Source organism: Dama dama, chromosome 6, assembly GCF_033118175.1.
Source record: "Dama dama isolate Ldn47 chromosome 6, ASM3311817v1, whole genome shotgun sequence".
Lineage (NCBI taxonomy): Eukaryota > Metazoa > Chordata > Mammalia > Artiodactyla > Cervidae > Dama > Dama dama.
This window is the reverse complement of record NC_083686.1, coordinates 20,717,451-20,733,339: the sequence shown is the minus strand read 5'-3', so window position 1 is coordinate 20,733,339 and position 15,889 is coordinate 20,717,451. Positions and strand designations below refer to the sequence as shown.

Below are 15,889 nucleotides of genomic sequence, written 5' to 3'. Positions count from 1 at the left end.
TTCTTCTTAAGCTTATGAAAGCCTATTTGTATGGTTACTCAAAACTTTGCAAACTGTTTTTCAATAACTTATTTACATTCAAGTTGCCATCACATGTAGATAGAATAGTTATTGGAAGTTATATAATTGATGCCGTGAGTTTCTGAAAGCAAAGAGGCTATCAGTGGGAAGAGACGACATTTCTGTAATTTTCTGCCTTGTGGTTCAGGTTTATTAATATAGTTCTTTTTTTTTAAGAAGACTGAGGAAAGGAAATAGGCTACATGATGTGTTTACTGGGAGGAGAGTTTGGGGGAGAATGGATACATGTATATATATATGGCTGAGTCCCTTAGCTGTCTATCTGAAACTATCACAACATTGTTATAATAGGCTATACTCCAATACAAAATAAAAAGTTAAAAACAAACAAAAAACCCCTAAAACAATGATTGACTTGTTAATGTAAACAAAAACAGTTTATCATGAGCTTATGAATTAATAAACATTTAAAAAATACTTTCTAAAAAAGAGAGTGGAAAGGAAATAGCCTACATGATTTGTTTACTGCATCAACAGGTTACATGCATTACAGATTTTTATACTTTGCTTAATCAAATTAAGCTATTTATTTTTAAAATCAAAAATAAAATTTACTTCTTCTTTAGCCCTAGATAATACTAATTATTTTACATTCCTAAATGATTAAGTCCAAATATTTTACCTTAATGGTTCTCTGAGGCTCAGCCAACATCTTTCCCTTGACTTCTCTCCCCTCAGGGATCACACGCTTGTTACTGGTCCCATCTAATCACCCTGTCCCAAGTTCCCCATCTCTGGGAATTCTTACATAGGAACTGCCCATGAGGAAAAAATAATCCCCTGCCTCACCTAACAAATCTATCCTCTGGATTATCCTTCCAGTGCGTCCCTCACTCCATACAATCTACCTTGATTCGTCATTGCCAGGATGGTGCTCTTCCCCACTAAAAACAGTATCCTTCTAGAAACCATGCTTTATGCACCTCAGTAAATCTTAAGCTCTTGGACATAACAAAATGAAAGGAATGAAAATTTACCTCAAACTACCTAAAACTAATAAACCATCTTATTAATGTATTAGTGCCACATACTGACTGCCTAGCCCTGAAGACCCCTATCCATATTTAACTGATCACCAACCTATACTTACATTAGTGAGTATATCTTTTTTTTTTTTTTAGATTTTTTGATGGGGGCCATTTTTAAAGTTTTTACTGAATTTATTATAATACTGTTTCTGTTTTATGTTTTGGATTTGTGGCTGTGAGGCACATGGGCTCTTAGTTCCCCACCCAGGGATCGAAACCACACCTCCAGTAATGGAAAGTGAAGTCTAAATCACTGGACCACTATGGAAGTCTGGATATTTTTCACTCCCCATTCAAATCTACTCTCTTCTCTACCCTGCTCTGTGAACTGTCCTTTGCTGACTAGAGAAGTGAGAAACAAAACAATATTATTTCAAATTTCCAAGGGTTGAAATTTTCAAGTAAAAGTAAATACTTCTTGTATAGGTCACCATTATCTTGCTATGGAACTAACTGAAGTATTGTTGTAAACAAATTTTATTTTTTAACTGTAAGTGACATCGGTGTCAGAGTTCTCTAGAAAATCTCTGCAAACTAAAGTCAAGTTTAAACAGCTGCCACATTATAGTTGTAACTTTCAAATATGTATTTTTTAAAATGATGAATTAGAAAAGAAGAAATAAAGAGCCATAGGCTTTCAACCACTACACTGCATTGCCCTTTATTCAGACAACATGTGGATCATTTCCTGCATGCCAAGGACTCTGTCAAATTCTGGCACAACAACAGCAGTGAACAAAGTAGATGTTTCTGTTCTCATGAAGGAACTAAAGTGTGGGAAGACAGATGCTAAACAAAGCCATCACATCAAGTGTGAACAATGGTGTGAGGGTACTACGGGCAAATTACCATGGGATCTTAATCTAGCCTTATAAGTGATAACTACAATGAACATACAATTTATCATCCAAAATGAACACTTTTCAGAGTGAATGGGACTGCCAATCATAAAAATATTAGAATAACCAGAACGGTCCCAGGAAATTCAGGATGTAGGGCAACTCAGTCATACCTGACATCCAGTTTCTCTCACACACAGGATAAACTCATGTAACTTTTAATGTCTCACTGTGTCTAACAGGTCAGTACATTGTATGTTATAAGAATCTCAACTATGCACATGTAAATTATGCATTTGAAAAGTATAAGTTTCCAAATAAGTTATAAAATCTATAAAAACCACTCTGTCCTTTATATGGATTATGAATACATGAGATATTGCACAAACATTTGGTTACATGATTACAGTAAATTTTAAATCCAGAGCAACTGATAAGATCTTACCACATACACACAGCTAAAGCTCTTTAGCACATGCATGTATTTTTAAGGAACTCATACGGAAAACAATGCATCGTCAGGGCAATACCATATCAATATATTTGAGAGCTGCCACCAAAGATTACCTTCATTTGAATATACTTGCACTTTCTAACCCCATGCCTTTTTTATTTTTTAAGTTTTACTTCTCCTGGAAAGACTTCTACATTTCCTCTTTGCCTAGAAAGCTCCTATGAATTTTAAGCCCCAATTCTACACTTAAAAAATAAAGTAAAACTTTTCCCACTTCACGACAGTGTGACTGCTTCTCTTTCTGAACACATGCTGTGGGAACCTAATGGCATGGTGGAAAGACTGTTAAAAGGAACTAGAAGACCTGGGCAGGAGCCTTTGCTCCATTTCAGATGACACTGTTGGGGTAGTTCTTGAACTGACCTGAACTCACTTTTCTTATCTGTAAGGGAAAGATTAAAGAAACTCAAAGTGATACTAAGAATTGTTATTCTATGTGTGATGATGGATGTTAACTAGACTTACTGTAGTGATCATCTTGCAATACATACATACATTGGATGATTATGTTGTACCCCTGAAACTAGTATAATGTTATATGTCAATTATACTTCAATTAAAATATAATTAAATAAATAAAAATTATTAATTTTTTAGGCATGCTATGTTATTGTGGTCATTATTATAAATAACACTTAGCTTTTAGAGATGCTACTAAAACTCATAGATGAAATAATTTTATGTTTCTGATTTGCTTGAAAATAGTATGGAGAAGATAGGAAGGAGATGGCAAAGTGGTACAGATAAGGTTTTAAACGATAATTGCTGTACTTGCATAACTCAATATCATCCTATTTTTTAATATGTTTGAAACTTTTCATAATAAAAAGATTTTATAAAATAATCCAAAATTCTTTTCAGCTCTAAACCTCTATGATGCTATGTTATCTAAATAGCATATAAATATCTAAATAGCATATAGCTATCTAAATCTCTATGATGCTATGATGCTATGTTAAATAAAATAATAAATATTTTATTTAATTAGCAATCAATTACATACTCCTGTGACACTCATCATTATACTATTTCATATCAGCATTTCATAAGAGTATGCCCTGTTTCTTTGACCACACAAAGCTCTGGTATACTTGAATTTCCTTTTTCACATCTACATAGTCAGCAAATATTCAACTGATTAATGACAGACTGAAGGAGTCAGATTCAAATATGATTCGAAGTGAGTTAAGGACACTGAGATATTCTAAAAAAATAACCTCAGACACTTAGAGATTAATGTTGACACACATCTCTTCCAAATTACTACAAATGTTAAATTAAAACTTCTCTGGAAATACATCTAACTAATAAGCATTTTATATTTTGAGAGAGATAGGTTTTGTTAAATTTTTGACTGCTTAGAGCATTTCACAAATAAATTATGAAATTCTTCAGTGTGTGGTGTGTGGAAAAATCCATGAGTCCTAACAAGCTTGTTTCTCTGGAAGATGCAGAATTTAAATCAGTCTATTGCTGATATTTATGTACAAACTCTGCTCACAAAATATTTAGCCCGTCAGCATCTGCCGCTGCCACAGACAGATTCAGATCAGAAGGCCTGGTTCCTTCCCATGAATTTTAATAGAATGTCCTCGCAGCTGAGTATTGGCCAGCGTTTCCAAATGGTGATGAATGGGAAGACAGATGGGCCCTTGGAGTAACAGAAGGCCAAGTCTTCAAAGGTGGCAATTGCCGGCATTCTCTAACAACATCAGTATACTCACTCTCGATCTATAACCAGGCATGCAACATCATTTTCTTCGGCGATAATGTTAGCTGATCTGACATCTTCACTGCAGACAAAAACAGGAAAGTCAATTTTCTAGTGAGAAATTAGACATCTATTTTTATTAGGGAATCTGCGACTGATATGAAACAGCATCACTTAAACCTTCCAAAGATGATGTGTTTTTGTAACATCATAATTTACACTCCACCCCTTCCTCCCCAAAAAAAGATTTGAAATGTTTCCTAAAAATATGATGTGCACGAGGAATCCAGAGGAGAGTAAGATAAATGCACTGGGAACGTCAAGGAGTCAGTGAGCGCAACCGTGTATGGAATTTCATTCTGCGTTCTGTGCCAGCACAACTAAAATAGCTCTCCTCTGATCAAACAGGAACTGCTAATTAATAAGCAGTCAAAATTGAAATGAACTGATCAAAGAAATTTATAAGAAAAACCTTGAATGAGTAACTTATAATGAACCAAACAAGAAGAAAACCCAGAGAAAGTGCCACATCACCTGGTGAATTAAAGGAATATTAAAACCTTTCATTTTATAGTCTAAGATGTACAGTTTCCATGAAAATCCCTGAAATCAAAACATGTCTTACAACTGACAGTGAGTCATAGTGTAATTAGTAGCACTGTCTTTCGTTCTCAGGGGTAAACAATATATTAGTGACTCTAACAGTAGTTCCCTTAAATACAATGAGTTATGGCACATGATCTAATGATGGTAAATTTAATTACCTAATGAATACCAAGGGTCAAGCATTGGGGAAAGTATTTCTGTAGTTATCTTTATTTATATTATTTTTACTCCTCTATTAGTCACAAACTAGAGACCCCGAGGAAAGGTACATCCATATGATACCCAGTGCTCTGAAAGTGATTGCATTTAAGGTAGCCTATAGCAGCAAGCATGTTAAGACTGCTTTTAACAGCTTCCCCAAAAATGGCATCACACCAAGTAGAGTTCCCTCATCTTCCATAGTGACAGGACAGGGAAAACTTTGACAGCCTATCTCTCACTCCAGAGAAGTCCCCTATGCACATCACTGGCTTCCAGATGCCTTCAGACATAACCCACAGCCCCTCCCAAGTTTACAGGGTCCTTGCTAGAAAACATTGGTGAAAACATTTCAGCTTAATGTGCTTTTGAGTTGGGAGCTGGGTAGTTTTTTCTCGACTTGTATGTGTGTAAGATATCTATACAGATATGATCCTGGATATGGGTCAATTATTTGATCTGTAAGTTAAAAAAAAAAAAGAGGCATGACATCCTTTTCACTTGTCAGTATCATGATTTTGACTAGGAATATCCTTTACAAAAAGTTTATAAGTATTAGATGTTTACAATACACATATGTTTCTTTCGTAATAACTGTGTAAGTGTCATGGATTTAAAATGCACATAAAATGTCATGCACATAAAATGCTGAAGGAACTCCTGGGCTATTTAACATCAAATCATGTAAATACACAGAATATAAGGAATACTGAATCAGTCAGTGGCCCTAAAAAGTGACAGCATAAAAATACACAAAAATGAAAAAATATATGCATCCAACTCTCCTTCTCATGGATTCTAGCTTTACGTTTTAAATGCTTTGGGGAGCAGAGTGTCTTTATTAAATATAAATTCCCATGTTTCTCATGGGAAAATACTATAATTGGCTGTCTGCAACAGAGAGCATAAATTATTTCAGATCCAGCATAACCAGACAGCATTTTTCCTTTTAAAGAGTTATTTTGAGTCTATGGTGTATTTATAACATTCTCTGCACTTTTGGACTTTAGTAATTTTGCTTGGGGGTATGAGAAAAGTAATGTGTTAATGTTAAGAACAAACACACTGAAGTCTTGAATAATGATATTACATGAGTGTATTCATATTCTATCATAAAAAAGCAAACAGAAAGAGGATTACTTCCCTGTTATTGAAACAAGTTTATTACCCGCTAGAAACTGGAAAACAAAAATTCAACTTGTCTTTAAATTCAATTTTTAAATTGTTTACAAAATAACCATAACTTAGCTTACTAAGTTTTTAAGTAGCTTACTTTTCTTTAAAAACTAAGAGCTTTATGATTTTTAAAGAACCAAATTTGTTTTCGGGTAATTTATGAAGATTTTTTCATTGCTCTATACCTAATGTAATCCTAACATGTCAATCAGCAGAATTTGTAGGCTTCACAGACAAAAATTAAAAAGGAAGAAATATGAGCAGAAACGTTACTCATTTTTATAAGTATAAAGATGAAATAAAAAGTATTTAATAATAACATAAATTTTAAGTGTTTTCTTAACTAATTTCAAGCATTCATTTAAAAACATGTAGTTCCAAAAAAAAAAAAAGGGGGTGTTGCTCAAAATTCTAACTTGATCTTTTATAAAGTTACCTTATTTAAGAAAAATTTTTTTCAGACTTGAAGCTGTTTTCTGAATTCCAGGAAGCACATAATACCTCCTGAGACATTTGATTAATCTTTACAAATATTTTTCCATAAGTTAGGTCAACAGTAAATAAACTCATATCTCAAAAGGCCAAAGGTTCAGGTAGAAACGTCAAATACACTATTTTGAGCTGTTTTTAAAACTTGCAATATGAGCGTATAAAAATCCTTAAGAAAATACTACTTTTGACATAATGATTTAAAATCACAAAAATATGGGAAGTTATTATTTGATCATTTTTAAAGGGTAAAACAGGAATGTATAAAAACACGTTCTTACAGGAAAATTAAAATTTTCAATTTCTTCTCTCTTTTCAACTAAAAATTCTAATAGAATACCAATTTTATTTTCACTAGCAAACTTAGAAGACTTTGTGAATGTCTTCCTGTGGAAAATTAGTACACTTATTTCCTGCTTAACAATAAAATTTTTAGAAGTCAGTAAAATTGCTGTTTATTTCCTAGATAATTGGTAGCTCCATTTGACAACTCTACATGGGTAAGAAGTACACATGTAAAACAACCAAAGAATTCTTTAAGTGTGGTATACAAATTCATGAACTCACCTGATAAGAGCTTTTTCTCCAAAATATTCTCCTTTCTGCAGTGTTTTTATTAGCTGCGGTTGATCATGGCCTTCAGTACTTTGGGTGACTTTTACCTAAATGATGTCAAACAACAGAAGAAAAGAGAGAGAAGAAGAAAAAAAAAAGGAGAATCTGAACACATACCCATTCAACCAGACTCTCCTGACCTATATAAATTTGACTCAACAAGGAAAAAAGACAAGTCTTTGCTTTATTCTTGCAGCAGTTAGAATCATCTAACTATACTCATTTCATTTGGATGGACTGAAAAATCCTGTGATTCAACACAATTGAATGACTCCACCTTTTGTAAGAGGAAGCTTTCATTCAAATCTCACTGCTCAAAATATTTTACATGAATCCAGTTATTTCTTCCTAGGGATGCTCAAGGAAAATAATAATGGCCCTATGGGAAATTTATTTTTTCAAAACACCAAACAGGGTTGACAAGTCAATCAAGAATAAGACTGAATATCAGGAATTCTGAATCTCATGTTCCTGACTAACTTGTTGATTTCTGCGCACCCTCTAAAACTGAAAGAAAAATGAGTACATGGAGGAGAGTCCACAACTTTCATGACAGTCTCAGTGTGATCCACAGTCCAGGAAGCCAGAGTCAAACAAAAATGTCAATATTCCTTTTTGTGGTTAGAATTATTCCAGTTCAACATGCTAAGAAGGGTTGCTTTGTACTGGTTTGAAGTTCTGATGAGCATTTATTAATAAATTTCAAAAAGTTTAAATGATAAATGCAATTTGTTTATTAACCAGAATTCTTTCAAACCATGAGGTCCAGATTGGGGAGAAATGATGAAAAGTGGTGCAGTGTTCAAGAGTTTCTAAAACTATTTTGTTAATTTTTTTTCCATTGCTGGGGGCTCCATCCTAAGTTCAACCACAAAGCAGTTTACAAAGGGCAGTGTCTAACTCTGTGATGATAAACTCTTCCGGGGAAGGAAGAGTGTAAGTAAAAAGCTGACACTTATAGAGATATAGATTCTTAAGATTTTATCTTTTCCTTCAGTATTTCACAAATGCTTTTTGTTTCTGAGGAACACTGCAAAGAGTCAACCTAGGAACAACTGGCAACATGTTAGCCACTCACTATCTAGGTAAAGGAATATATTGCATATATTAGTGTAAATATGTTGCATATGTTAGTGCAAATTTCTCACCAGCATATAAATCATATTGAGCTGCTGTGTATGAATTCAAGTTCTCAATCATATTATTCTACTGCATGAGGCCTGATTGTTCTGTCAGTTATCTAGTTCATTCTCTACCTGTTGTTTGTCTACCTGTGGGATGGGAAAATATTACAGCCCTTGATCTTGAACCTTGGGCTGAGAATCACACAATCAGAGCTGGAAGGGACCTTTAGAAATAATCCAGTCATTTTATACACAATGAAATGAGGTCCAAAGAAAGTCAAGTGACCTGACTAAGGTCACTAAGAAATTACTATTGCAGCCAGAACCCATGATGAGTTTCCTGTGGCCCCAAACCCAGTGCTCAGACCGCCCCCCTTCCCCCTCCTCCAACCCTCACTTCCCCAGGTGTCTTCTGAGCAGAAGCTCCGTTAACCTGCTCAACGCAGATGACTTAGGCTGCAATACACAACACTGCTGCTTTTATGGCAAACAGATTTGAAATGCTTCTTTAGATGTACTTTAAGTAAGCTTTAATTAATATTTACCTTTCCTTTTGCTAAAATGAAAAACGTACTTCCTTCCTCCCCCTCTCTAATAATGTAATCTCCTTTGTCATAGTATTCCTATTGGGATGAAAGAAAAAGAAAAGGTTAGCTGCAGCAGAGATATACAGATGAAGACATAAATGAGACAGAACTTGTGTTTTTTATTCTTTTTTCTTTTTTCCTCTCTGCTTCATTTATTTCCACCATTTTATCTTCTACCTCACTTATCCTATCTTCTGCCTCCATTATTCTACTGTTGGTTCCCTCCAGAGTGTTTTTGATCTCATTTATTGCATTATTCATTTTTAATTGACTCTTTTTTATTTCTTCTAGGTCCTTGTTAAACATTTCTTGCATCTTCTCAATCCTTGTCTCCAGGCTATTTATCTGTAACTCCATTTTGTTTTCAAGATTTTGGATCACTTTTATTATCATTGTGTTTTAGAAATGAACATTCCACACCCATTTCTGCTATGTTTTGCTTATGGTAACTGTGATCTTCTTAAATATTGTAGTCAAAAGCCATGGAAAAGTAAGAAGACTTTTGCTTGTTTACCTGAATTTATGTTTATCGTTCACAAACACACAAAAAATATTCACCTGGAATACTGTCAGGCATGGACACGGAAGACATGAAGAGAAATGAGAGCAAGGTAATTATCAGAGATATACAAGTGAGCTTCACCCAAATAATCTAAATATAAACTGTCTAGGGAGTTGCAACAATCTGAAACTGGGTCTAGAGTTTAGAAAAAGAGCAAATATTATCTTATAAATTGAAAATACTATCCCCACTGGGTATGGAGGAATATCAGTCTCAATTCTTATTCCTTGCAAAGCAATGGTTGGGAACATTATACACAATCCATATGAAAGGAGCTCTTTCATATGGATTCTCTCCAAAGATTTATATCATGAAAAGTTGACATTAGAATTTTTTACATGTAAATTCTGTTCTTCAACAAAGTTTAAACTCGTGAAATCTCAAATTATCATTTATTTCTTTTGTTTCCCTCATATAAGTGTGTGTAATCAGAGAATTTTTAGGCAGGGAAAAGTAATTCATCCACCTGTCAGACCAAAAGAGTAATTCAGTCTCTTAGAAAATACAAGATGGATTAAACTGTCCATCCCTACTTTCCTTTAATTTGATATTGCCTCAGCGTCATAGAACTAAGATGGATATCTTAATTTACACAAGCAAAAATGGGCTTATTTAATTTTTGTAAAAGGCATAAAGAACAACATAATAGCTCCCTTATTTTTCTTTTAGAGTTGAAAATAAAATCCAAACAACACTACTTTTGTGTCTGCTATATTTCAATACATTTTTTGGTCATTCACACTTAAAACAGATTTACACTTATGGAATAAGTATTACTCCTGATACTAATAAACATGTCTTCTATTTACATAGCACAGTGTACGTTCTGCAAGATATTTCAATGTCTTGTGGTAGGAAGCATAGTATCTTCGGGGAAAAAGTACTTTCAAGCCATAGAAATATAGATTCAAATCTCAGTTCTGCTTTGAATTTCACTTTCATCAATCCATAAAATTCAAATAACATTTACTTTCAAAGACTGAGAGAATATAAGTGCATTATTTTTCTATTGCATCTGTAAAAAAATAACCACACATACTTAGTGGCTTGGAACAACCCCCATTTATTATCTCAGTTTCTGTGGGTCAGAGAGTTGAGGCATGGTGTGGCTCAACAGAATTTCTGTGTTCCGGGTCTCTCAAGATTGAACTCAAGGTGTGTCAGTAGGGCTGTGTTCCTTTCTGGAGGCTCCAGGAAAAAACTTGCTCTCAAGTGTAATCACATTGTTCGCAGAATGTAGTTCATGGAGGTTGTAGAACATGGTTCCATTTTCCTGTAGGCTGTGAGCTGGGGGCTGCCTCTTAGCACCCAGACACTTCTTTCCTGTCGTTTCATGGAGCCTGCTATGTTTCAGAACCAGCAGTTGCACATGGCATTTTTCACACACTTGGAATCTCTCTGACTTCCACTTCTGCTGCATCTCTCTGACTCCAGCCTGAGAAAATTCTCTGCTCATAAGGCCTCGTGTAATAATATTTGACCCACCTAGACAGTCCAAGGTAATCTCCCTATTTTAAGGTCCTAAACCTTAATTGGGCTTCCCAGGTGGCACTAGTGGTAAAGAACCTGCCTGCCAATGCAGGAGCCATTAAGAGATGCAGGTTCGATCCCTGGGTTGGGAAGATCCCCTGGAGGAGGGCATGGTAACCCAGTCCAGTATCCTTGGTGGTACTCAGGGCTTCCCTGATAGCTCGGTTGGTAAAGAATCCGCCTGCAAGGCAGGAGACCCCAGTTCGATTCCTGAGTTAGGAATATCTGCTGAAGAAGGGAAAAAGCTACCCACTCAGTATTCTGGCCTGGAAACTCCATGGACTGTATAGTCCACGGGGTCATAAAGGGTCAGACAGGACTGAGCGACTTTCACTTTCATTGGGCTTCCCTTGTACCTCAGTCAGTAAAGAGTCTGCCTGCAATGCAGGAGACTTGGGTTTGATCCCTGGGTCAAAAAGATCCCTGGAGAAGGAAATGGCAACCCACTCCAGTATTCTTGCCTGGAGAATTCCATGGACAGAGGAGCCTAGCAGGCTATAGTCATGGGGTCACAAAGAGTCAGACACAACTTAGCGACTTTCACTACTTCACTTCACTAGAAACCTTAATTACATATTTAAAGTTGCTTATGCCATGTAACATAACACATTCATGTTCCAGGATTCAGGGTCTAGACATTTACTTTGGAGGGAGTCCATTTTTGCCTACCACCTGAAGTCAACTAAAGACAATAATTTTTGATGAATTAAAAGCTCCTGAAACATAGCAGATGACTAATGATTGCTATGTTAAGGAGGAGCATGAGAATGGTTTGCTTAGCTGTTACTTAAATCTGACCTTAGTTTCCTATTCTGTCGAATTGAGATGGTATGATCTACCACTCCTAACAATGTGTGAGGACTAGGTGAGACAGTCAAGTTGGTGACTGTTAATTCCTGTGAAAGAGGCTGTGAGCTGGTCATCAATGTTTTCCACAGGTAAACCACATTCCCCAGCCTCTCTGCTATTAGCTGTGGCCATGGGATTAACTTCTAGCTATAAGAGTCTAAACAGAAGTGACACATGCCATTTCCAGGCCAAGCCCATGATGGGTTGCAGACATATGCCTTCATACTTGTGCCCCAGTGGCAATGGCATGACCAGGAGAGATCTTGGGAGAGGGACCGTGTTGCAGATGGCAGAGTGGCCACCAGCTCGAGTGCTTGAAGGTCCTGTATAGCCACACAGGACCATTCTCCCTGAACTGCTATGTGGGCAAGAAACAAACTTCTATTTTACTTGGAAAATAATATTTTGAGTTTTTTACATCACAGGCTGCTTACTCACCTTTCTCATTTTAGCTCTATCACAAATGTTCACTCCATTCAAGCGCGATTTTACTGTTGAGATGACTGTGATCCAGGAAGGTTGAGTGACCATGATACCTCAGTCCAGGCATCTTCATGACAGAGCTAAGGTTCAGTTCTCTTTACTGAAACTGCTGGTTTTAGGACTGACATGTGACACACTCCTGTTTCAGTCAATCTGCCCTCAGTCTCTCCTGTTCCCTTCTCAATCCCAGCCCCCATTACCCACAAGGAATCGAAGGAATCTGGAGAGTTTCTGAATTGCTAATAGGCTGTTCCTTCAGTTATTATATAGCCTCTGGTCTGCGTGGATGTGCAGCTTTAATTTCTATCTGTCGGATAAGCTAAGAGGGAGAAGCTAGAAAGGGAACACTGAGAAAGAGCTTTGTTGTTTCCTAAGCAGCAAGATTCCTAACAGTATTTTTCCTAGCGATGGGTCTTTGTCACCCAAAACCATGGGAGGAAGATAAATAATACCTCCCAGTGTGTTGACAGTAACTTCATAGATCAGAAAAGGCTGGGGATGTAGGTCAGACCAAAAATATATAGTGGTAAGTACTGGCTACGATGCCAGACTGGCCAGTGTTTGTCAACTGAGGAGTGTAGCCAGTCTAGCCAGGGTGGTCACCAAGACCAAAAGGAGAACTGCAAACAGTGTGGTTTGCTGTCCTGGGTTACACTGCAAAGGGGTCCCTTAGAGGACCAAGAAGCCACTGACCCTATCCTGCGAAGCAAAGATTTTCGAGCATTTTTTACTCTGGCCTACAGTAATTAAATGCATTTTACATGTATGCCCCCATACACACATGTAAGCATGGACACACACTTTTGTATAAAACAAACATGTGAACAATACCTATGCTTACTACTCTCACTTTTTGTAACTGTTCCTCTAAATTGATTTCATGACCCACTAATGAGTTATGCCCACAGTCTAAAAAAGATGTTTTTAAAAGATGTCTAAAAACCCTGAGAGTAGTTATTCAGTATCATGGCAAGACAGGAAAAAAAAAGGAAATCAATTCCAGGGCAGACTAAGAGGCAGAGGTCAGAAGAAAACCATAAACAGCGACAGTTCAAGATGAAAGAGTTTTTTATGTAAAGAAAATGCTCATTCTGTGATAGCAAAATGCTAGAGCCTGAGTGTCTGTAAATAGAAAATATGAAACTAGAATTAAAATCCAAGTTGATAGAAGGCAAAGACAAAGAAGAAAGCCTATGATTGCCTTAGCTTCTTTAGTGTGTGGCTAGAAATCTTCATTACAAATACATATTGATGATACACAGAAGTATGATCACACACACATGCACTTACACACACACAGACCCTGCATCATGTGACCGTATACCTAAGTTGATTGTTTAAAAAACTGTATACAGAATAGCAAAAACCATCACCCTATTGTAAAGTAATTATCTTCCAATTAAAATAGATAAATTAAAACACACACACTGTATTCAGTTATTTGGGTTTGTTACCAGCTGTTTTCTGCTTGTCCAAGTTATTTATCTCAGAAATTTTAAATGAAACACATCTGGATCAGGTGAACCCTGTCAACCATTCAGGCATACTTTAGTATCTGATGCCTTATCAGAGCCTACAAAATGAAAACCTACAGAAATTCCTCCATTTAGGTGAATCCACAGTATGGAATTTTGTAACTGAAACACTGAGAAAGCCCTTAGAGTGTGGCCTACCACGCCTTTATTTGATAGATGAGACCTTGATCCCCACCACAACTGACATCTGCAATGGACAGACACTTGACCACAAACCCTAATCTCCAGACTTTGGACTAGTTAACTTTCTCACTGAGCCACCCAGACTTTAACTAACAGGTCCATAAACTGGCAAAATCCTCAACTATCTCAACTTTCTTATGGTTCTGGGTGTAATCATTAAATTGAGAAAAAACTCACTGGCTTATGCAAGTGTTAGCAGGAAATATAAGAAAGGAAGATTAGACTTTCCAAAAATGATAAAAAATGGAAATCTTGTGAATGAAGAGACAGACTGTGGCAAACCCAAAATACATGTATTCTTTTCATAACTTTAAACTTTAATAAACCTAAAAATTGTATGGCTAAAGTGTGGATATCTGAGTCCTGACCCCAGAGTTTTTGATTGAGTAAGTGTTGAGGCAGTATGTGGGAACCTGCCTTTTTTTTATTGGAGGATAATTGCTTTACAATGTTTAGTTAGTTGCTGCTATACAAGAGCATGAATCAGCTATATGTATACACATATTCCCTCGCTCTTGAGCCTCCCTCTCACCCCCTTCTCCCCAATCCCACCCCCCTGGATCATCACAGAGCACCGAGTTGAGGTCTCTTTGTAATAGAGCAGGTTTCCACTAGCTATCTATTTTATACATGGTGTATATTTCAATGCTACTCTCTCCATTTGTCCCATCCTCTCCTTCCTCTGCTGTGTCCACACGTCTATTCTCTATTTCTGTGTCCCTATTCCTGCTCTGCAAATAGGTTCATCAGTACCATATTTCTAGAGGGAATCTGCCTTTGAAGCAGCACCACTGGTGATCTGATTAAGGACAAGGACATTCCACACTCCCTACCCCCACCCCACTCTTACTACACCTCATTTCCTGAAAGAGGCAGGTCAGTGCCAGGGCCACTGGGTCAAATTACCAAATCTCCATAACAAAAAGTTAGGTGACTTTTCCATCCACCGCACACTCAAATCCCACACTTCCTGGATCAATTGCCACCAGAGGAAACAGAAACTGTTCCCTCTCCTTTTATTCTACACAACTGCCAGGCGCAGAAGTCACATTGTCATTTTCATCATCATTAACAGTTACACGGCATTCAGAATCTGTGACATGTTTTAGGATGTGCATCAGTTAACTCTTAAAACCTACCAGTGAATATGTTGCTACTCTTTCCATCCTCCTTTTCTCATTAGAACACGAGAAGAGGTTTAAAGGCGATGTCTGCCTCTAGAATTGAATGCTCTGGATGATTTATGCTAAAACAATAAATGCTTTTGGAATACCGCACATTCAGCCCATTTGGTCCAGCAGTTCAACAGACAAAGTCTTAACAAACTCATCAGATCTACTGCTTGGTGATGAGAAATTCCAATGCTCCCCCTGCACCCTCTGCACAAAAACTTAAAACCACCCAAATCAACTCCTAAATAGTACACCAGATTCAGCCTGTTTTTCTCAAAGATTATGGAGTCAGTTTGTGGGACAGCTGTCCCTGGAGTTCAGCGGGGGCTCTGCAACTCCAATGCATTAGTGATTGGCTGCTGTCAAGACCCTGCTGATGGGTTATTAGTCCAAGCTATGCTGGTAAATTATATACTTTTCTTAGTGCTAAATAGATCCCATGACTCTCCTGTTAATCACTTTCGAATTTGAGAGTTTTCACACATTACAGTGACACATTTGTTTGCCAGGTATGAATAAAGAGCCCTTTATAAACTGTGCTGCTGTCTGCAAAGGCGAATATATAATAAAGCCTTTCTAGGGTGTTTTAAATGATGAGACTTTCAAA

The 15,889-nt window shown here is 36.7% G+C and overlaps 1 protein-coding gene across 5 annotated transcripts in view; it reads right to left on the bottom strand.

The window, feature by feature from the left end:
- Nucleotides 1–15,889, bottom strand: part of PRKG2 (protein kinase cGMP-dependent 2) — a 120,147-nt gene that overhangs the window by 57,843 nt on the left and 46,415 nt on the right. For 4 of the 5 annotated variants that reach the window (XM_061145714.1, XM_061145712.1, XM_061145715.1 and 1 more), the window contains 3 exons: nucleotides 8,927–9,004; nucleotides 7,210–7,304; nucleotides 4,187–4,255 (listed from right to left, as the gene is read on the bottom strand). In XM_061145714.1, coding sequence (XP_061001697.1) covers nucleotides 4,187–4,255; nucleotides 7,210–7,304; nucleotides 8,927–9,004 — 242 coding nt within the window. The remainder of the gene's footprint in view (nucleotides 1–4,186; nucleotides 4,256–7,209; nucleotides 7,305–8,926; nucleotides 9,005–15,889) is intronic. The other variant, XM_061145713.1, reaches the window with a different exon arrangement.